The following is a 21,945-nucleotide window of genomic DNA, read 5'->3' as shown; positions in this document are numbered from 1 at the left end:
AGTGTTTGGTAAAATTAGCTTTTTGATAAGCTGATAAATATAAAAAGACTAAAAATGACATCTTCATAAAATTTAAATTAGTTTGTTTACATTTTAAAATTTAACATTTTGTCTTTTAAAAAATTAACATTTTGAAATAAAACTATTAGCATAATCATGATCTAGCATTTCAGGTAGCGTTCCAAAATAAGCTCTTATTTTAAGGTATGAGTTTATTTTGGGAACATTACCAAACAGAGCTTATTTTGAGAACATTACCAAACAGAGCTTATAGCTTATTAGTAGCTTAAAATTACCAAACAGAGCTTATAGCTTAAAATAAGCTATAAGCTCCTAAATAAGCTCTGCCAAACAAAACAGGTATCTGACTTGACCTTTACTTGGACAGTATCTGAGTTCAGTAACTTGGGCAGTGAAATTTGTTATACATATTTAAACAAAATATTTATAAATACATTCTTATATATACTTACTATGTCCCATTTTAATTTTCATGTTAAGTTGTTTACTATTCATTAGGCAAACCAACTACTTATTCTATGCTTATTTTTTAGTATTGTTTAATTATGTTTGTGTTTAATAGTATTTTAATGTAGTTTCTAAATATATAAATTTTATATACTAATACTAAACTTAGGGGGGTGTATTCAATCATGAGTTTTGTAGAGTTTTAAAGACTTTTATGAACTTTAAAAGTTTGGAGGTATTCAATTCAAACTTTTAGAGAGTCTTTGAAAGTCAGGCAGTATTCAATCAAGATTTTTAAAGAGTCTTTAAAAGTTGTGTGGTATTCGATTAAGACTTTTAAAGAGTCTTTAAAAGTCATGTGGTATTCAACAAGTTATGAACTTTTGTAGACTTTTTAATTGTAAGACTTTTGTAGACTTTTCCTTCTCAAATATAAATAGTTGAAATCCAACCATCTACCTCAAGATTTCAAAATTTTCTTTCTAACAACTTTGAATGTTTTCTCTCTCTATTTAAACTCTATTTTTCTCCACTTTAAACTTTATAAACCTATTTAAATTCAATAAAATTATTTTTTTTCTTCATTATCCTACATTTTCCTCATACCTAAACTCTACCAAATTTTCTCTCTCTCTCTCCTACACTTTACCATCTTCATCTAAAAATTCGAAATAATATTATTTTTATTTCATTATTGCTTGTTTATATTGATTTTCATTATTTCTATGAATTTTTTATCCCTAACTTTCTCTAATTCTCCCTAAATACATGAACAAAGTAAAATTTTCATCCTCAAATTTTAGTATATGTTTCATAATATTCATACAAATACTTATATATTTTGATATTTATTCTTTTTATATTTATATTCGTAATATATATATATATATATATATATATATATATATATATATATATATATATATATATATATATATATATATATATATATATATATATATATATATATATATATATATATATATATATATATATATATATTTAACAACATGTTACTAAGAATATTGAACTACTGTTCGCAATAACAATTTGGGGTTGCAAACAGTAGCACCTTGTTGTTATTTATAGTCTCAAATTGCTATTGCAAATAATATTTCTTTGCGTGATGTCTAGCAATAAAAGTATAATTATAATTATATATATATATATATATATATATATATATATATATATATATATATATATATATATATATTAGATTCTTATTTATTTATTTATTTTTTGCAACTTGTAATTATATTTTTAAATACTTTATTTGATCAATTCTTTTATTATAAATTTTATTGTTCAATATTGTTATGAATTTCTAATGAAATAATTTTTTTTGTTGATGTTTATTAATAATATATATATAAGTAATTAGCATATAAGTCTCAACATACTATGAATAAAAATAATAATGTTGAGAATGCTGATGAGAGTGGAGAACTATATAATAAGAAAAAATTTATAATATATTATAAATGTTTTGTAAGAAAATCATAAATGATAAGAATTAAAATCATTGAAAGTTTGTAAGAGTGTATTTAATTTAGAATTTCAATGACTTTTGTAAACTTTTTAAAATAAAAAGTTAATAAAAGTCTATGAATGTTTTTTATATAGACTTTTATTGAGTCTTATAAAGTTTTTAAAAGTTTTGAACGACTCTATGAAAGTGGATCAAAGTTTAGTAAAATCTATCATTTTAAAAGTCTTTAAAACTCTACAAAAGTCATGATTGAATACACCCCCCTTAACATAAATTTTCTAAATACTACATATACCAAAAATTAAAAAAATTAAAAAAAATTAAAATAAATTTACAAAATAAAATAACAACTTTAAAAAAAAAAAATGGAAATCAAGTCGAGGTCTGTTCAAATTTTGGGTTAACAAAACTTGTTCATAATCAAACCAAAATTTGTTCAAAATCAAATCAAAATCAAGCAGAAAATCTGTTCGAAATCAAATCAAAATCAAGCCGAAAATCTGTTCAAAACTTGGGTTAACAAAATTTGTTCAAAATGAAGCCGAAAATCTGTTAAAAATTTGGGTTAACAAAATTTGTGCGAAATCAAATCAAAATCAAGCCAAAAATATATTCGATCAAATCAAATCAAACCAAGATAATTATTAAGAATAAAATAAACTAATTCTAACGACCAACACACAAATAATCGTCAAGTACCAGATGACATGTACTGATCTCTCACATGTCGGAGGTCGGTGTTGTGGACTCTTTGTTTCATTAGGTTGAAAAAATATATTTGAACCGATACTACAATGTAATAGCGTAAGTAGCATTCATAAAAAACAAACAAATAATCCTAACAACCTAAATATAAAATAATTCTAAAATATTTTAATGGTCATTCTTGTGGGCGCAATAAAAGCAATGGGTCACCCTTGTTAGGACTCTTATGGTAAATATATACACTCCTAGTTGTTCTATAACTCTATCGTATGCATATTTATTCATGTTGTAATCCTATACGTACATGAATCAGAACTCTATTCACTTTATAACCCCCCTAGGCCGCGCTATTGCACAATAGGGTTTTAACAGTGGTTTCTTGTTTCTTGGGACCCAAGTTGGAAGAGCAATAATGGGAAACAACATCCCTAGACAACGACAACCTTCCTCTTCTGCAGGTATTTTGCTAATTTTACTCAAATATATTAGCATGCACAACCAGAGAGACCACCGGAAAGTGATCTTCAAGTCAAAAGCACAAAGTGGTTGGAAATAGCAATAAATTAAGGTTTTTCTGGATACCAAAAGTGATCGGAACAAGGCTTTTGACTTGATTTAAGTTCACTTTCAGCTGGTCGAAAATTTCATAATTTCCAGCAGTGATGCAGTCTTTTATGTTTAATTATGTGATGCAGGCTATGAGTACTTACTTTTGGTTGTGCAGTAGAAAATAAATGGGAAAGAGATATATATAGCACCTTCAATTCCCTACAGTTTTCTATCATACTTTAATTTGTGTATACAATGTTAGTTGGAACTAAGCTATACTTATTGATACCTTTTGTTTTTGCAATGCAGAGAGGCGGGTAAGAAACATACCACCCTCACATTTTATACTGAGGATTGAATCATTCTCCAAACTTACCAAGATGCTGTTCGAGGGGCAAACCCAATTTTTCAACTCCAAAGTTTTCGAAGCTGGTGGCTACAAATGGTTGAGAATATATATAATTTTCCACTATGTTTGTACAATTAGCTTAATTATTAAATTAATTAGCAGTCAAGTTTGTCTTTAATTTCATTGCTGATGTGGTGGCCTGGCAGGGTATTCTCTATGTATCCCAATGGTGTTCGTGATAGTAAAGGCCACATTTCTGTGTTTTTGCGTATTCAAGACACAACTGCATTGCCTTTGGGTTGGGAGATATACACAAATTTGAAGTTTTTTTTATATGATAAGAAACATGACAGATACACGATTTTTCAAGGTACCTTTGCTTTTGTGTGTTTCTAGTAAGTTGGGTTGATTTCATGCACAGAGTTTATTGCTAATATTGTTCTTTTTGTTATTTAGAATTTAGAATAGACAAGTTTCATTATTTGAGACAAGAATGTGGTATCTCGAAATTGATCCCTCGCTACGAGTTTGATGATGCTGCGAATGGGTATCTTGTTGATGACACATGTGTTTTTGGTGTTGAAGTTTTTGTGCTACATTTTAAATCCGTCCAACAACATTTGAGCCCTCCAGTCAAAGTTGGTGAAACCTATACTTGGAAGGTAGCAGGTTTCAGTAATATAAGCAAAGTTTGTTGCTCCGATGAATTTACTGCAGCTTCCTTAAAATGGTAGGTCATTTTTATTTAGAGTTCAAGATTGTTTTTTTTATATATATATAATTATGGTAATTTTAAGATTTCACATTTTGTTTTTGAATCTTTCAACAATTTTTTCATAGGAAAGTGGCACTCTGTCCTCTTGGAGGGAGTAAGAGTCCGAACGGGTTAAACCTTGGTTTGTATTTGACGCTTGTTGATCCAGAAGTTACCCCCAACGCATTGCTTGTACATTTTATGTTATCTATAAGGAATCAGGGGAAATATGGGAAGCATCAAGTGAAGCAATGTATGTGAAGTTTATATACGTGTATATGTGTGCCATTTGATTTTTTTTTTTTTTTTTTTTTTTTGTGAACTTTAATGTTTTGTTTGTTCTTGCTTTATTTTGTAGCTTGTTGTTGCTTTTTTACTTCTGGATTTTGTTGGGGCTGGCGCTCGTTTATGCCGCTGGCTGATCTCCGAGATTTATCTAATGGCTTCATGGTTAATGATTGCATTATTATTGAAGCACATATCAAGAATGTGTCCATCATTCGGTAGCTAAACTATTAGTAACTTATCATACATATTGGGTTGTACTTGGTTGATAATTTTATGGTTAGGGTTCTTTCTTCTTTTTTTTTCGTTGAAACTAATATTATATTACAAGTTTTATAACACCCCTTCTTCAAGTTTTTGCATGGCTTTGTTTTATTATTTTGTGAAGTGTTAATTTACGTCATTTTTGCGGGAGTTTGCTCGAAACTGAAAGCTGAAAATGAGCGGAAAGTTAAAAAGCTATAGGTTAGGAGCTAAAACTGAAAAGTTGTTAAACTAGTTGTTATTCGATAGACTGATAAATGTAAAAAGACTAAAAAGGACATCTTCAACAAATTTAAAGTAGTTTGTTTACCTATTAAAATTTAACATTTTGTCTTCAAAAAAAAAAATTAACATTTTGAAATAAAACTATGAGTGAATTCCATTTTTTGTCCTACTGTTATAGGGGTCATCCAACTTTAGTCTATCATAATTAATTTTGCCACATTGCGTCCACTATTATTAAAAGTGTTCCAATTTTAGTCCACGAAAAATTTAAAAATGGGCTAAAATTTGAAACACTTTTAATAATAGTGGATGCAATGCGGCAAAAATAATTATGGTGGACTAAAATTGAAAAAGTCTATAACAGTAGGACCAAGGATTTTAATTAGGAAGGATAAATGATGGCATTTCTTTAAAATAATAAGGATAAAGATTGAAAAAAAAGTTAGGAAGCTAGTAGTGTTTCAAAATAAGCTCTTATCATTTGTTACTAGAACAAAATTAGATGCTCATCTTCAACACATGATTTCCTTTCTCACACTACTCTATCAAAGTCGTCAATGGTAAATATGCATTAATTTTTTAGAAATAGGCACACAACCAAACCACCATATCACAAAATTAGATGAATTAACACCAACACCCATAACTAAAATAATCTCAAACTTTTTCTTCTTTTTAACTCATAAATATCATCAACCTAACATTCACAACTTTCAAATATGGAAAATTCAACAATAAAATTAGAGTAAGAAAAAACATATATAGGGATTTAAGGCCTTAATGAAATTATGAGATAGGGATAAATAGAATTAGAAAATTAAGGATTAGGGTTTAAGATTTGAGGACTATCCTATAGGATATATGGTAATGGACACGGCAATTAGCAACGGCATTGGCTCGATGGCGACAACGACGGGAAGAGGATGTCATGTCTCGACGGTGGCGGAGGCGGGAAGAGACGACTTTGGTGGATGAGCGACGGCGACGAGGAGGCTAAGCTAAGACGTCTAGATGGCGTGCGGAGGGAGATCGGATGGCCAAGAAGGCTGAGAAGATGAGTTAGTTTGAGCTGTGAGTTGAGAAGAGTTTGTGACGAGGAATGACAATGGGAGCAGGGTACTGTTTTGAGCGAAATTTTGTGAAATTTCGAATCGCTAAAATAATCCTAAATTAATTTTTTTTTAGTATGATAGGTTAAATGGGCATTATTACCTCCCAAGGAAGAATATGTGTCATTGTATTTAGAGCTGGTTGATGAAAAGATTACTTGTGATAAAGTGTCTGTACGTCTCATCTTATGCATAAGACACCAGAACTCTGGGAGTGGCATTATGTATGAAAGTATGTAAAGTAGTTTACATATCAAATCATTTGTAGACCATTCTAATTATTTGTTAGCATGCATTTAAGTTAATAATTTGTTCTATTTTGTTTTAATTTTTGAAGCTGTCGCATTCTTTACTCCTAAATCTAGCTGCTGGGACCGGAATAAATTTGCGCGGTTGACTACTCTCCAAGAATTGTCAGAGGGTTTCCTGGATAGCAGCAACGCCCTCATCATTGAGGTACATATCAAGAATGTGCGCACCATCGACAGTTAATCTAGTTTGTATTGCTTAATTAGTACAGTTAGCGATCGTATTAATGTTTTAGAATGGTTGGATTTTACGCTATTGTTTCAGTGAGATTGAATAATGTTAAACTACACATCGTTATAGATGACAAGTTGCCTTGCCTCCGAGTAGAAGTTGATCAGGGATAGGTATATATATTTCCAATTCTCCGTCGGGGTCGGGGTCGGTGTCATGAGAACGGGGATAGGGAGTCTACCCCCGCTCCCACCCTACCATCCCGACACGTCGTTATTTGCATCAAATCTTTAATATATTGATAACAATCAAATTATTTAACCCTCACGGGTAATTTAGTTGATTTTGGGCAAAAAGTTGCACATAATGACGCAAGAATGTAGAGTGTCATATGGGGGTGCAAACTTTGGTGAAAGTTTGATGGGGTGCAAACTTCAGTGAAAGTTTGGTTAATCGTTCTTTAACCAAAAAATTTGGGCCCGGTTAATGGTAAGGATTTGTAAAATTTCAGTTAATTCGGTTCAAAACTATCCATTAACTGAATTAACCGAACCGTTAACCGAAATATGTGTGTGTGTGTGTGTGTGTGTATGTTTGGACTTTATAATTTGTGCTTTTGTGTTTGTAGATTGTAGTGTTGTTATGGTATTGTGTTTGCATTTTTTTTAATGAATTTATTATTATAGGTATTATTTAAAGATTTAAAATTTTAGCTTACAAAAATTCGATTAATCGGTTAACCGACCAATTAATCAAAAAAAAAAAATCGATTCGGTTAATTTGGTAAAACAAAGTTCGGTTCATTTCGGTTAAACTTTTAAAAACTTCGGTTAAAATGGTTTGAAAGTCGTCGAGTTACTATGAATTAATTTATTTACACTCCCCATTGGGCCAAGAATTTTACATTTTGCACCCAAGTATATGAATTAAACTAGAATAATATAATGTTACCCTCATCCTTCATTAATAATTTTTTGGGGAAATTATAATAGATAACTTATTATTCCTTAATTCAAAAAATAATCGATTTAATAAATATATGACCTTTTGAATTCTAGCTTAATGCATTTCTGTTTAGGTGAGTCTATTGTCTCAGATTCTTATCGTGAATCAGGTCAATATGAAAATGTAATGCTAATTATGAATACATTGTTTGATACTTATAACATTACATTGGAAAATTATAATATTTTTGAGGAAGCATGTAATATTTTTAATTCAAAATACAATTTGAATAATTATATTACTTATTAGAAAATTAAAGGTTTAATAATATTCATGAATAAATTTATTTATTGTTAGTATGAATGAAAATATAATACTTATGAAGAAAAAAAGTGATACTTTTAATGAAAAATATAATATTTCTAAATTAAAATGTGATATAACTATATAAGGCGTTGAGAGTTACTTGAGAAAAATTATACGGAGTAATACTTATAAATGTTCTACCCATCTCACTTATCATCTTATAGGAGATTTTGCCTTCAATCTTATTTATTTGTTTACTATATGAACCATGTAGCATATTCGTACTTTTACTATTTACAAATAGTTACTCCACAGTACTATACACGTGATTAAAGATTAAGAAAAAAATTACAATTAAAAAAAGAAAAACTAGTATTCCGTATTTAGCATTTTTAATTTACACATTATATAATAATAGGTTCATGAGTGATAATTGTAAAAGTGTTTATCATTTTCTTACTCTATTTTATTTGACAAACAATTATATAACACTAGGGATTACAAATGTAACATTATGAACAATTAAAGAGCTAAATTTGTTTAAATTAATTTACATGTGCCAAAATCCAAAAAGTGAAACAATTCAATAGCTAAGAATGATGTTTTTTTCTATATTTTATTATTTCTCGAACTTAATACATTATAATAGGAAATATTCTCCGAATATACTTCCCTCTACGTACAGTATACCTGCTCGGTATCAGGTCAGATCACCGAGAGGAATCATTCCCGACCTTGACCGACCACTAGCTTAATTGATGTGCCGCCCGACCTAAACACGACGACCAAGAAAATGCTTCGTCAACATTAGACTTTGTTCCGCCCTAGGGTCGACCTCGACCTTAGGTCGGGAAGTTTACCCCGAGCAATACTACTTAAAGATTGAAACCCATATTCCTAACTTTGTAAGGAACACATCACTTAGTGGATGATCAGGAATATTGCACACACATGGACATCGTTGCATTGTTCCCGAGCTAACCAATTACATGCGCGACACGTGTCAGACATGCCGATAGTCCGTCATATATGTCTTAAAATTCACCATATATACCATATTTAATGCTGAAAAGATGAACTTTTTAGCATTATTTCGACTTACTATACTATAACTCATAACTCTCTTACCTTACATTGTCGTTCAAACTTAATAGCTTAAACCAACAAGTAAACCAGTCAAGGATCTTTATACGATCCGATTCTAATACTTATACATATTTGTGAAATACTTCCGTATTTATCACATCACTTTATTGTGCAAGTCTATGCCAATCTGCTTCCTCCTAATCTCCTATGATGTGTATTTTATTTTATTTTTGTTAGTCCAGCTTTAAAAATAAATAAACATAAAGTATAGATTAAAAACGGCATCGTTCCGGGTTGTGGTTTTAAATCAATTTACCTGACCGCCAAAAGTAAAACCTACCGCTCTTCGCTCGCCTTCACAGACCACAGCTCCTCGCCACTGATCGTCTACTCCACCGTCGACCACCTCCTTATCGGCGGTGCTACTATCAACCTCCCACCGCCGCTTCCAATCTGCCAAGCGCCTCAGGTATATTATTATTATTATTATTATTATTATTATTATTATTATTATTATTATTATTATTATTATTATTATTTTTCCTTCATCAATTTATCAAAATAGTTGCACGGAAATCGAAGAATGAAAAAAGGTCTTTGGTGAAATTTGAGTCATAATCAGTGTTATTGTGTCAATTTTCTAGTCTTGCAATATGCCAATATCTGTTATTTGTAACATCAGTTAAGTGAATCTGTAGCATTACAATATACAAATATACCACTGCAAGTGTATGTCTGTGTGTATTTGTGTTGATTTTGTTATGATAACTAAACTAAGAGAGGAGACAAGAGTTTGAATAGTTCTATTATTGTGCTGAGTTTTGAAAGAGCCTGTCTGATTTCTTCTTTCTTCGAACAGAAATTGATAGAGCAATAATGTCAACCGACTCCTCAAGTGAAGAAGATTCCTTTACTGGTTTTTGCTCTTTTTTACTCTCATTTAATTTACTGTGGAATAATATGAGCAGTCTTTTACATTTCTTTGATGTGTATATAATGTTGGAGTTACTTAATTGTTACTTTTGGTTTTCGTAGATGTATGTAACTACAGAGATAGAGCACCTTCCCATTACCTACTACATGTTGAATCATTCTCCAGTCTTACTAAGATGCTAAAGGAAGGCGGACTTCAGTGTTACAAGTCTAAAGTTTTTGAAGCTAGTGGCTATAAATGGTTTTGCTTAGTTTTTCAACTTATTTTATTACTGAAGTATATATTGTTTAATTTCCATTCATTGCTCAAATGATGGAGTTGTTTTGTGGTGATAGGAAATTATCAATCTACCCTAATGGTGATGCAAGTAGGAGTAGTGAGGGATATATCTCTATGTTTCTGTCTATTGAAGACACATCTGCATTGCCTAAGCGGTGGGAAATATACACAAATTTGAAGTTCTTTATATTTGATCAGAATCGTGACAAATACTTGATCTTCCAAGGTTGATTTTGACGTCTTTATAATGGATTGGATTGTGTTCGAGAGTCATTAATATCGCTAATATGTTTGAGAATGTTGTTCTTATGATTATTTAGATGATCAAGTAAGCAGGTTCCATCAATTGAAACGAGAATGTGGCGTCAAGGAATTGATCTCTCGTGATGAATTTGATGATGCTGCCAATGGGTGCCTTGTTAATGACAGATGTGCTTTTGGAGTTGAGGTTTTTGTGCTTGATTCTAAGTTTTCTGGAGAATGTTTGAGCCCGTCAGTAAAAGTTGATAAAACCTATACTTGGAAGGTGTTTAAGTTCAGTCATTTGGGCGGCGACGGTACAATTCATTATTCTAAGGAATTTGATGCAGAGTCTTTCAAATGGTGAGTGATTAAGTTTTCATTTTAATTTCTAGTTTGGTATTCATAATTATGTCAATTCTGAAAGTCGATTTATCAGGAAGTTGGCATTCTACCCGCGCGGAAATCGCAAGCCATACGGGAAACACCTTTCTTTGCATTTGGAGCTTGTTGATCCGGGAATCACTTCTCCTAGACTCCTTGTGCATTTCGAGTTATCCGTACTAAACCAGAAATCTGAGAACCATATAGAGGCTAAAGGCATGTATTGTTTGATTTAAATAATGGGTCAATCTACTTATGTATATATTGATTTAAAATAATTCTTTCAATTCTGTTTTAATTTGCAGCTTGTGAATATTTTGATCATCAATCTTCATTCTGGGGCTGGGATGAATTTGCGCTGTTGACTGATCTGCGGAACGAGACTAATGGCTTCATTGTTGAAAATTGCTTGATCATTAAAGCACACATCAAGACTCTGTCAATCATAGACAGCTAAGCTTCTTCTATTTGCAACTAAATATATATGGTATTAGTAAAAATGGTGGAACGTGTGCTAAGGTCCCCGAATGGAGTATTAAGTTTTTGACATTAGAAATGCGGACGCATGTGTTTAATGTTAGATTGGAAATTAATAGTTTTGTGTTAACATTATCCCAGGTTGATTTACTAGTCTTATTACTTTATGGTTTGATGCATGATTACTTACAAGGCGTACCGGGTTCACAGAATAATTTACCGTATAATGATTGGTCCCATCCATGTAGTTCTAGACTAGTTTCAATATAATTTGGTCCATTTATCATTACTTATGTTGCATGAACAATCTCAATGACAGAGCCGCTATCTCTGTAAGTTGTCAGTCGCTGCTATTAATAGATTGACCAATTTAGTTGTAGTTGTTCTGGTTTTTAATTATTGGTGCTATGTGTTTGTTGCATTGTTGTTCAATTATTCTCTAATTTGGGTGATGCAGTGTTTTTGTTACTTAGTTACGTTGTGAAAATGATGTTTTTGTGTTCACAATGAGAAACATTACAAGATCAATAGAATTAAAGGATTTAAAGCACCACTGTTTGAAATGGTAACAGAGGAGTTATTAAATTACATAATAGTTGGTGGAAATTTTTCTTTAGATAAATTAAGTTCAAGAATTCTTGAATGGAAGGAAGGGTCACCAAAGTACAATAACATTTACGTGCAACCCAATCGGGTAAAGAACTATAAGCATAACTTATTGATTCAAATTTAGAAGGATAATGACTAGCTTAAACTAAGGAGTCAATATGACACTTCCACTGAAAAATTAATTTCTGAAAGCTGTATTTATAGTTATATGATACTTGCTAAAAGTAAGCATTATTATTATAGAATAAAATAAAATGATTATTGGAAACCAAAAGGTCTCCTACGCATTGCTATTGAATTATTTAAATCAAAATACTAGTGCAATTATGTGCTCAACCCATGCGCTATTATAAGGAAAAAGTAGATAAAAGTTGAAAAGCTATTGAAAATTGAAGAGTTGTTAACTAGCTGATTATGCTTTAAAATGTTTGGTAATAATAATATAAACTATTTTTTATAAATTTGATATTTATATTTTAAGAAATAACTTATATATATTTTTTGAAGTTAAATAACTTATATAATACTCCAATATATAATGTTTATATATTATTGAAGAGAATAAGAAAATATATGGTGGAAGGTAACAATAGTTCAAAAAGATAATGAAAGTTATAACGGTATGATATTTCTGATCAAAATATTGTATAATATAACTCTTATAGCATGATGTATATAAAAAATAACGAAAAAAAACAAATATAAATAAAGGATATAACCTCTATTTACGTTTATTAATTTTTAGATTAGAATTATATTAAACTAGGTTCTCCACAAAATCGCACATTACCGCATCACAAAATAATGAAACAAGGCACTAATAAGGCACAATACTAACACAAAGCTACCACATTTAATAGCAAAACCATGGCAAAAGCTCCAATGAGGTGTTATAAAACTTGAGTCTTTCAACCAAAACCCAAAAAAAAAAAAAAAAAAAAAAAAAAAAAAACCCATAAAATTAGAAACAAAGTACAACCCAAATTTCTCCTTGCCAGCACGCATAATAAGTTACCCAAATTTCTCCTTACCAGCATGCATTAGTTTAACTAGTAAATGACAGACACATTCTTGATACATGCTTCAATCATAATACAATCATCAACAATGAAGCCATTAGATAAATCTTCAAGATCAACCAGCGGTATAAACGAATCCCAACCCCAACTTAAAGTTCCAGGAGCAAAGCAATCACAACCTACAAAAGAAAACAAATCATTAAAAAGTAAACAAACATCTAAAATGTCACAATTATATGACATATGTAACTTATACCTTGGTGGCCATGATGTTTCTCTGACTTTTGATTTATAATGCGTAACATGAAATGTACAAGCAGTTCATTAGATGTAATTCCTGAATCAACAAACTTCATAAACAAACTGAGATTTAGCCCGTTAGACTTCTTACTCCCAAGAAGATCGAGTAACAATTTCCTGCAAAAATTGTTGAAAGATACAAGAACAATACGTTAAATATTAAAATTGTCATAATTACAAAACAACAATCTTGAACACTCTACAAAAATACCTACCACATGAAAGAAGCTGCAGTAAATTCATTGGAAGAACACCTTTTGCTGCCAATTTTACTAAAACTTGATACCTTCCAAATGTAGGTTTTATCGACTTTCACTGAAGGGCTCACATGTTGTTCTACAAACTTAGAATGTAACACAAAAACTTCAACACCAAAAACACATATGTCATCAACCAAATACCCATTTGCAGCATCATCAAACACAACACGAGGTACCAATTTCGAGATACCACATTCTTGTTTGAAACAATGAAACATGTTTATACCCCGTTCTAAATAACAAAAAAGAACAATATTAGCAATACTAATGACTCCCTGAACCAAATCCAATTTACTAGAATGACACAAAAACAACCTTGGAAAACCGAATATTTGTTATGCTTCTTATCAAATATAAAAAACTTTAAATCTGCGTATATCTTCCAACCCAAAGGCAATGTATCTGTATCTTTAATACACAAAAACACAGAAATGTGCCCTTTACTATCACCAACACCATTGGATACATAGAGAATATCCTGCCACCACAAAGAAACTCACTTCAGCAATGAAATTAAAGATCATTACAACCACAAACTTGACTACTAATTTAAGCCAACTCACTGCATCTGCCAAAACAAAACTTATCAAATAAGTAGTTCCAACAATGTATACACAAAGTATGATAAATAAAAAAAAAAAAAAACAGAGTAAACAGATCAAAAACCAGTAGAGGTATGCTCTGGACTTGAGACGTTTTTCGACATTATTTCTCTCACAATTCTTGTCTGGAGAAACCTAAACTTTCGTCTTTATATAGGCTCATAGCTAAGGAGCTCTGTTTGGTAATGTTCCTAAAAGAATATAGTAACTTAAGGGCTTATTTTGAGAAGTTGCCTTATGTAGGACTTTATAAATAAGTTAACGAGCTTTCTATATTTTATTCATCTTTATATGAGATATATTTAATTAATAATATAAAACAATATAATAATGGCATCATTTAAATTTGGAATATAGGTCAAAATAAACTCTTAAACTTTACTCAAAACTTTTGAGTAAAGTGAGCGTTCAAAAATGTACATAATGTTATACTAGAATACACATAATTGTATACATGAATGTACATAATTATATAACAAAATATACATACTCTTTTTAAAAGATAATACACATAATCTAACATAATACATAATAAACATAAACTTTTAACATAATACACATTAACTCTTTACATAATACACACAAATTTTCTGATTCGAATGTACATAATTGTATAAAAAGAATGTACATAATTGTATAAAAATGTACATAACTGTATGAACAAATATACATAATTGTATGAACAAATATACATAATTGTGTGAACAAATATACATAATTACAGCAACTTCCTACTTACGCCTCCCAAAACGACGTCGTTTTGAGAGGCGCGCGGCGCACAGTGCTACGCGCGCCGTGGTGTAGGGTATAACGATTGTTAACATTATCCCCTGTTGATTTACTAGTCTTATTATTTTATAGTTTGATGCATGATTACTTGATTAGTCTCTAATTCTTGATTTAATTGGTAATTTTTCAATAACCACCCATTCTTAGAGACTCCGATCTATAATTGCATTTGTTGCCGCTTGTTAATTTCACTTTATGGTATCATGTGGATCTCTCATACTTTAAGGGAACGTATAAGGACAAATTTTATTATGTACTATGCATCAAAATGCATTTAAGTAATGAACTTCATGTACACCATAAATGAGCCTTGAATATGGCAAATTATGCTGTGGAATTGTGTCCACCTTGCATTCCAAAATTGTTCATAACTATGAATATAAAGTTCAAAAATTATGAACATATAATTCTATAATTATGAACATAAAGTTCTGTAATTGTAAATATATAAATTCAATAATTGTGAATATGAAGTTCAAAAATTATGAATATATAGCTTTATAATTATGAACATAATTGTGAATGTAGAGTTTAATAATTAATGAATATGAAGTCCACAAATTATGAATATATAGCTTTATAATTATGGACATATAATTCAGTAATTATGAACATCAGAACATAGAATCGTACGTGTCCACCTTGCAAGGTGGACACGGTTCCACAACAAAACGATTGCTAGAATATACATGACTAAATATTCAACATTTGCTCAATTTATAGATGCTCAAATAATGAACTTTATACACAAAAATAATGAACCCTCAAGTTGTACGTTTTCATACTATTGTGTATACATTCAAACAATGAATATTATGTAAAAAAAATAATAATGTACCTTATTGTAGTATCTGTTCATATACTTTCTCAACCTACTAAAACACAAAGAGCTAATAACGCCTCCACTGAGGCTCGAGAACTCACAACCTTCCAAATGGAAGTCCAACCCGGGTACCATTGGACCACATAGTCCTGGTAATGTACAGTTAACCTATTATGTATAATGTACAGTTAACTTATTATGTGTCTAAGTGTCTGTAGTTAACATATTATATGCATGTAATTGACATAATATGTGCATTCAACTTATTTACAAATATATAATTAGTCAAACGGTCGCCCCGCAGCTAGGTGTAGGTTAGTAGTTCGCGGCGACAGAGTCGTTGTCTCTGCAAATTGTCAGTCGCCGCTTTGCAAGTGCAAGTTGATTTTTATTACTTGTCGTGTAAGATAGGTTTTCCAGATTGCAAGTTACGTCACATCGTAGGCCTACGGGTCAACCTACAATAAGTCGGCCGGGTGACACTCCGACGAGGCGATTTCAAAGGTGATTCGAGAACACCTTCACCTGTCACTTGGCCTGTTAATGTAAGCGACACGATTGGTGTTGGACTGCTTGTAATGCCTTGATGTCATTTTATTAGGATCAATTGTCTTGATTTTTTAAATAAACTTTATTAGTATTGGACTGCTTGTAATGCCTTTCAAGCAACTGAAGTAAGCGTGGTGTTTTCAATTCCCTTATATGCATATCAGCCACTTTTTTGTATAAGTTGTTTCCTTACGAAGCACATGGTGCTTCAATTTCCATATATACTTATCAGACGCTTTGTTTTCTTTTTTGAATAAGTTGTTTCCTAGCAAACAGTTTGAATTCAAAACATGTAAAAGTTTTACTTTTGGGTTCTGAAATTGCCTATCAAGTCTGCCTCTCATACCTGCTTTGTTGTTGGAATGAGTTTGATTTATGTTGCAGATTTTTTCAGGGAATAACAAAAGGCAGCATGCCCTCTAATCGATTCTCAGTGTTTGGACAATCTGGTTTGAGAAACCTTGGAACACGCACTTTGTTTCCAATATTTTTGATAGACTCTGGAAATGAAAAGGAAGTTGAGACTGGAAAGAATTCTAAATCCATGGACATTGTTAAGGATTTCTTGGATCGGACAATTGTCTAAGGATTTCTTGGGCATCATCATTCAAAGCACATATCAAGAATATGTACACCTTTGACACTTGAGCTAGTTTGTAATTTGTTAGTGTAAATGGGTTGGGCTGGTTGGAACTTAGAATGTCCGGATAAATCTCACGTAGTTGGGAATAAATTTGTAACTTTGTGATTATCAGAGCAATAGACTGACCAATTTAGTTGCAGTTGTTCTGGTTTTTAATTGTTGGTGCTATGTGTTTGTTGCATTGTTGTTCAATTATTCTCTAATTTGGGTGATGCTGTGGTTTTTGTTACTTAATTACGTTGTGAAAATGATGTTTACATTACAAGATCAATAGAATTAAAACACCACCATTTGAAATGGTAACAAATGTGTTATCTCATTACATAATAGTTGTATTGGTGGCAATTTCTTTAGATAAGTTAAGTTCAAGAATTCTTGTATAGGATGAAGGCATTGAAGGGTCTTCAAAGTACACAGAAAATTCTTGTACTATACGATTTTTATGCCAATGCTAGAATACTTTTTATGGATTTTTAATTTTTATAGAAGTAGAATTATATATTATATATCTAAACATTATAGCAAAATTACAATAACATTTAGGAGTAACCTAATCGGTTAAAGAACTACAAGCAAAGAAACTATTTTTTTTTTTAAGTTAGATTCAAATTTAGAAGTGATTCAAATTTAAAATGACATTAACAAGCTTATGCCGAGAAGTCAATAGGACACTTCCACAGAAAAATTAATTTATGAAAATTACGCTGTATTTATAGTGATATGATACTTGCTAAGAGCATCCACACTAGTGGATAATATGGGGTTAATGTAAGAAGAAAAAATTTGGGTGGGATTATTTATAGATGTGTGGTGGGGTTAATACTATAATTATTTCTCCTACAAATGATAAAATATTTCTCTTCCCAAGGGAAGAGAAATATCAGGAAAGATAAGCAAACGCGCACAGCAGCCAACCACACGGGGCGCGTGCAATGCAGGCGCTAGGGCTGGGCACTTCGGGTTTCGGTTCGGTTTTGTTCAGTTTCGGTTTCGGTTTCAGTTTTTCGGTTTTAAAAAAATTAAACCATTCGGTTTAAAATAGAGTTCGGTTTCGGTTTGAAAAGTTCGGTTCAGTTCGATTTCGGTAGAAGTCCACTAAATAAACGTTTCCTTTTTTACTTGCCCGATTGTTCAGTTGGCTCACTTGGAGTGCCACTTGAAGTGTTTTGTTGATGACAATATAAAGAATCACCCATCTATAGTTAATATTTGAAAAATAATTATTATTAAAATGCCAAATGTTGAGACTTACGACTTAGAGTTGAGATCTGAGGACTTGAGAAGTTAAAATTATTAATTATTATAGGTAAAATGGCACTTTTTCCCCCTGAGTTATATAGTTATAGCATTTTCCCCCCTGAATTATTTAAGTGGCTTTTTTCCCCCTAAAATGTTAAATGGACATATTTACCCTTAAAATAAATATTTAAAATAAATATTTCATTTATTTTTCTTCTCCAACAAATTATTACTATAATTTGGTTTAAACCAAACAGATACTATAGCAATCAAACCAAAATATTCCAATTACAATTTATAATCAAAACGCGATATTTAAAGTTTATTAAAATCGCAAATCGGAATGGTCGGTTCATGTTTTGAACTAAAAAAATAAAATACATTTATTGTTGAATTTAGAATATTTTAAAATAAATACGGTTCAAAATCGCGAACCGGATCCGGAACTGCCGGTTCACGGTTCATGATCTAGTTTTTTTTTTATTCTTAAATTTAATAAATTGAAATCCAAATATTGGGTTCTAGATCTGAATCATAAGTCATAACCGAAAACTTTTAATTCGATTGCTATAGTGTCTGGTTAAGTTCGAACCGAATCGTGGTAATCGCTACATATACGCAATAATTTGTTGGAGAAGTAAAATAAATAAAATGTTTACTTTAAGGGTAGAAATGTCAATTTAATATATTAAGGGGAAAAACTACCACTTTTAAAATAATTGAGGGGGCTAATGTGCTTACATAAATAATTGAGGGGGAAAAGTGCTATAAATATATAACTTAGGGGAAAAAAGTGTCATTTTCCCATTATTATAATATGTATATATAATACTAGCATTTTGTACGAGTGATGCGTGAAAATTTATGCCCAACATTAAAAAATTGATAAATGCAAATAATTACAAATTATAGTTCAAATTATATTTCGCAAAATCCTTAAATTAGAAAATTTTAATCATCGTATTTGAAAACTATAGAGATGATGAACAAAATTGATATTTTGTTTATTAATAATGTAAACAATTTTGATATAATTTATACTTTGTTTTTACAATAAATAAAATATATATAATACTAACTAGTAACCGGTCACATATATTGGTGCGTGTGTGTGTCTATATATATATACACACATATATGATTTACTATTCATAGAAACTTAATTAAAATATAATCAACAATTAAACTAATTATATAATGATTTTAATAAAATGATAATTAAAGAATAGGGAAAAGATATCATAGATAATTAGATATAGGTGTATGATAATAATGATAGAATTATGAAAGTTTTAGAATTAAATAATAACGGTGTTATAACGGTATAAGGGTATTTTAGTCTAACAATAATGTAGTAGGAATAATTTTGTCTATTACAATTGAAGTTTACAACATTTAATTAAACAATATATGCATTTATTAACATACAAATGTAAATATTAACACAAATGTACCTTTAGCTTAATGGGTAAAGCTCTTAACTTCAAACTTGGTAGTTAAGGGTTTAAACCTCACTTAAGACATTTAAGTATATTGTATATATTTATTATATATAAAAAATAAAAAAAACCGATCGGTTCTTCGATTCGGTTCGACCTGAACCGAACGGGTTACCCAAACCGAGTACTTACTTCGGTTCGGGTAAACCGAACCGAAATGCCCAGCCCTAGCAGGCGCGCCTGACCATGTTTTTTTTTCTTCTTCCCTTCCCACATTCTCTTCTTCCCTTCCCACATTCTCTTTACATTATCTCCCAATCCCACATTCTCTTTACATTATCTCCCAATTCTCCCCAACCACTGTGGATGCTCTAAAAGTAAGCATTATGAGGTCGTTTGGTTCACGGAATGTCAGATTACCTTAGTGAATGTTAGATTACTAGGAATGTTAGATTCCTGTGTTTGGTTAAAATTGGGGTATGTAATATAATCATGTTTGGTTTAGGGTTATCTTTTATCCACACACTATAATATCCTTAACATATTTTTATATATTTTAATAAATTTGAAAATTAAAATAAATAAATAAGATAACAATATCACATATAATTACATAATTTTAAAATATTAACTAAAATCTTGAACTTGAGAAACAAAATTATTTTATATGCTAACCTAACATAATAAAAATAAAAAATATATAATTACAAAAATAAGTATATATATATATATATATATATATATATATATATATATATATATATATATATATATATATATATATATATGTTTGTGTGTGTGCGTGTGTATATATATAAAATAAACTAACATAACCAAGGTTATTTTACATAACCTTAGAAATTGAAGGGAATCACATTCCCTTCAAAATCCTATGCGGAGGGAATGTGACATTCCTTGGGAATGTTAGATTCCCTGAGATAATATGAACCGAACAGAGGATGTGAGCTTTGGAATGTCACATTCCCTTGGTTATGTTATATAACCTGAACCAAACGCCCTATAGAATAAAAGAGATAATTCCAGCATTAGTCCTCCGACTATCATGGTTTTTCACAATCCTTGACTTTTAATTTGGACAATTTAGACCCTTGACTATCAAAAAGTTTCCGATGTTAGTCCTTCCATTATTATGTGGTTAAGTGAACGTTAAAATGAAGGCTAAAACTGTCTTTTAACCCCCTAACGTATTTTCCAACAAAAAAACACTTCCTTCTTCTCCGGTCAATCTCCGTAGAATCTGTATTTCTGATTCGGTAGCTGATCTCAGTGTTAGCTATAGCAAACGCCACTACCTATGGTGACAGTGTTGGAGGTGGAGCCGCCGAGTCTGTTGAGGTACGTGATTGGAGCCGCCATCATGATGGCCGGCGTCGTTTTGCCTCTCGGCTACATGATGTTCCGCAACAAGTGTGTATCTTCCTCTTCTTACTCCAAACAGACGTAGGAACAAGGTTTTGATATAGAGGTGTGCAAGAGGAAACTCAGGAAAGTGTCAAAAGCTTCTTTTTTTATGCTTTGATGGGGGTAGCAAAGAGGTGGGAGGAGAGCTCTGCTGCATATTATTGTAAATGCATTAAAATCCATTTTGTAGTGTGTTCAATTGATTAGACATTTCAATGGATATGGGTGTTGATTCCTAGAGTTTTAGTTTGGTTATGTTTTCATGACTGGGGTCACATGATGGCTCTTACTGCTACTGATCAAATAAGAAAGAAAGAAATTATTGATGTTTAACCGTGAAAAAACAAAAACAAAAAAAAAACATCCATAGCGTATGATTTCTCCCGACCTCGCCGCCGGGGAAAAGGAAGCGGTTATGACCATGGCGGAAAAGGAGAGGGAAGAAAGGACGCGTGGGTGATGATTAGATGCGACTGCGAATACGGCGTCAGTGGCGATGTGAAAGAGCCGCCGTCGCCACCCCCAGTGAGGAGAGAGCCCAAGGCGGTGGACGAAGATCTAACATCCATAGCGTATACGCGATTGATGGAGGTCGCTGCTCACTGGAGATGGATGTCGTCGGACCTGCTGCCTTCGCCGGGAAGAGGGCCAACCGCCGTTGCTGTTGACGAGAGAGGGAGGGAGGAGCAAAAACGAAGGTTCAGCAGCCGCCGCCCACCTGCTACGCCGGAGCTTGCCTTCTGTTGACCGATCTCGCCGGAGGAGAAGAAGATGTTGCAGGATCTACTATCATCTCTGTTTCGCCGGATCCACTGCCATCTCTGTTTTTAAACTACTGTGGTTCTCTGTGATTGCTGGCAAGGAAAGAAAATTTAAGGCTAGGGGGAGAAGAAGCTGAGGGGGAGTGAAGAAGAGTGAGG

At 31.6% G+C, this 21,945-nt stretch overlaps 3 protein-coding genes across 3 annotated transcripts; 2 read left to right on the top strand and 1 right to left on the bottom strand.

Annotated features, from left to right (window-relative positions):
- Nucleotides 1–3,077: 3,077 nt before the first annotated feature.
- LOC109149238 lies at nucleotides 3,078–4,824 on the top strand. Its single transcript, XM_019296899.1, has 6 exons — nucleotides 3,078–3,123; nucleotides 3,524–3,659; nucleotides 3,770–3,933; nucleotides 4,020–4,293; nucleotides 4,404–4,570; nucleotides 4,676–4,824. Exons 1-6 carry the CDS (start codon nucleotides 3,078–3,080, stop codon nucleotides 4,822–4,824), a joined length of 936 nt encoding a protein of 311 aa, XP_019152444.1.
- A 4,535-nt stretch (nucleotides 4,825–9,359) lies between these two features.
- On the top strand, nucleotides 9,360–11,565 carry LOC109149623. The gene is made up of 7 exons (XM_019297498.1): nucleotides 9,360–9,486; nucleotides 9,877–9,933; nucleotides 10,053–10,191; nucleotides 10,287–10,456; nucleotides 10,551–10,833; nucleotides 10,910–11,070; nucleotides 11,160–11,565. Exons 2-7 carry the CDS (start codon nucleotides 9,894–9,896, stop codon nucleotides 11,309–11,311), a joined length of 945 nt encoding a protein of 314 aa, XP_019153043.1. The 5' UTR covers nucleotides 9,360–9,486; nucleotides 9,877–9,893; the 3' UTR covers nucleotides 11,312–11,565.
- A 1,424-nt stretch (nucleotides 11,566–12,989) lies between these two features.
- On the bottom strand, nucleotides 12,990–13,479 carry LOC109149237. Its single transcript, XM_019296897.1, has 3 exons — nucleotides 13,475–13,479; nucleotides 13,216–13,376; nucleotides 12,990–13,138 (listed from the first exon to the last, which is right to left on the bottom strand). Exons 1-3 carry the CDS (start codon nucleotides 13,477–13,479, stop codon nucleotides 12,990–12,992), a joined length of 315 nt encoding a protein of 104 aa, XP_019152442.1.
- Between the last annotated feature and the right edge of the window lie 8,466 nt (nucleotides 13,480–21,945).

This window comes from Ipomoea nil, unplaced genomic scaffold (assembly GCF_001879475.1).
Source record: "Ipomoea nil cultivar Tokyo-kokei standard unplaced genomic scaffold, Asagao_1.1 scaffold2159, whole genome shotgun sequence".
NCBI lineage: Eukaryota > Viridiplantae > Streptophyta > Magnoliopsida > Solanales > Convolvulaceae > Ipomoea > Ipomoea nil.
Note: the sequence above shows the minus strand (reverse complement) of the source record. Positions and strands in the feature narration are given on the sequence as shown.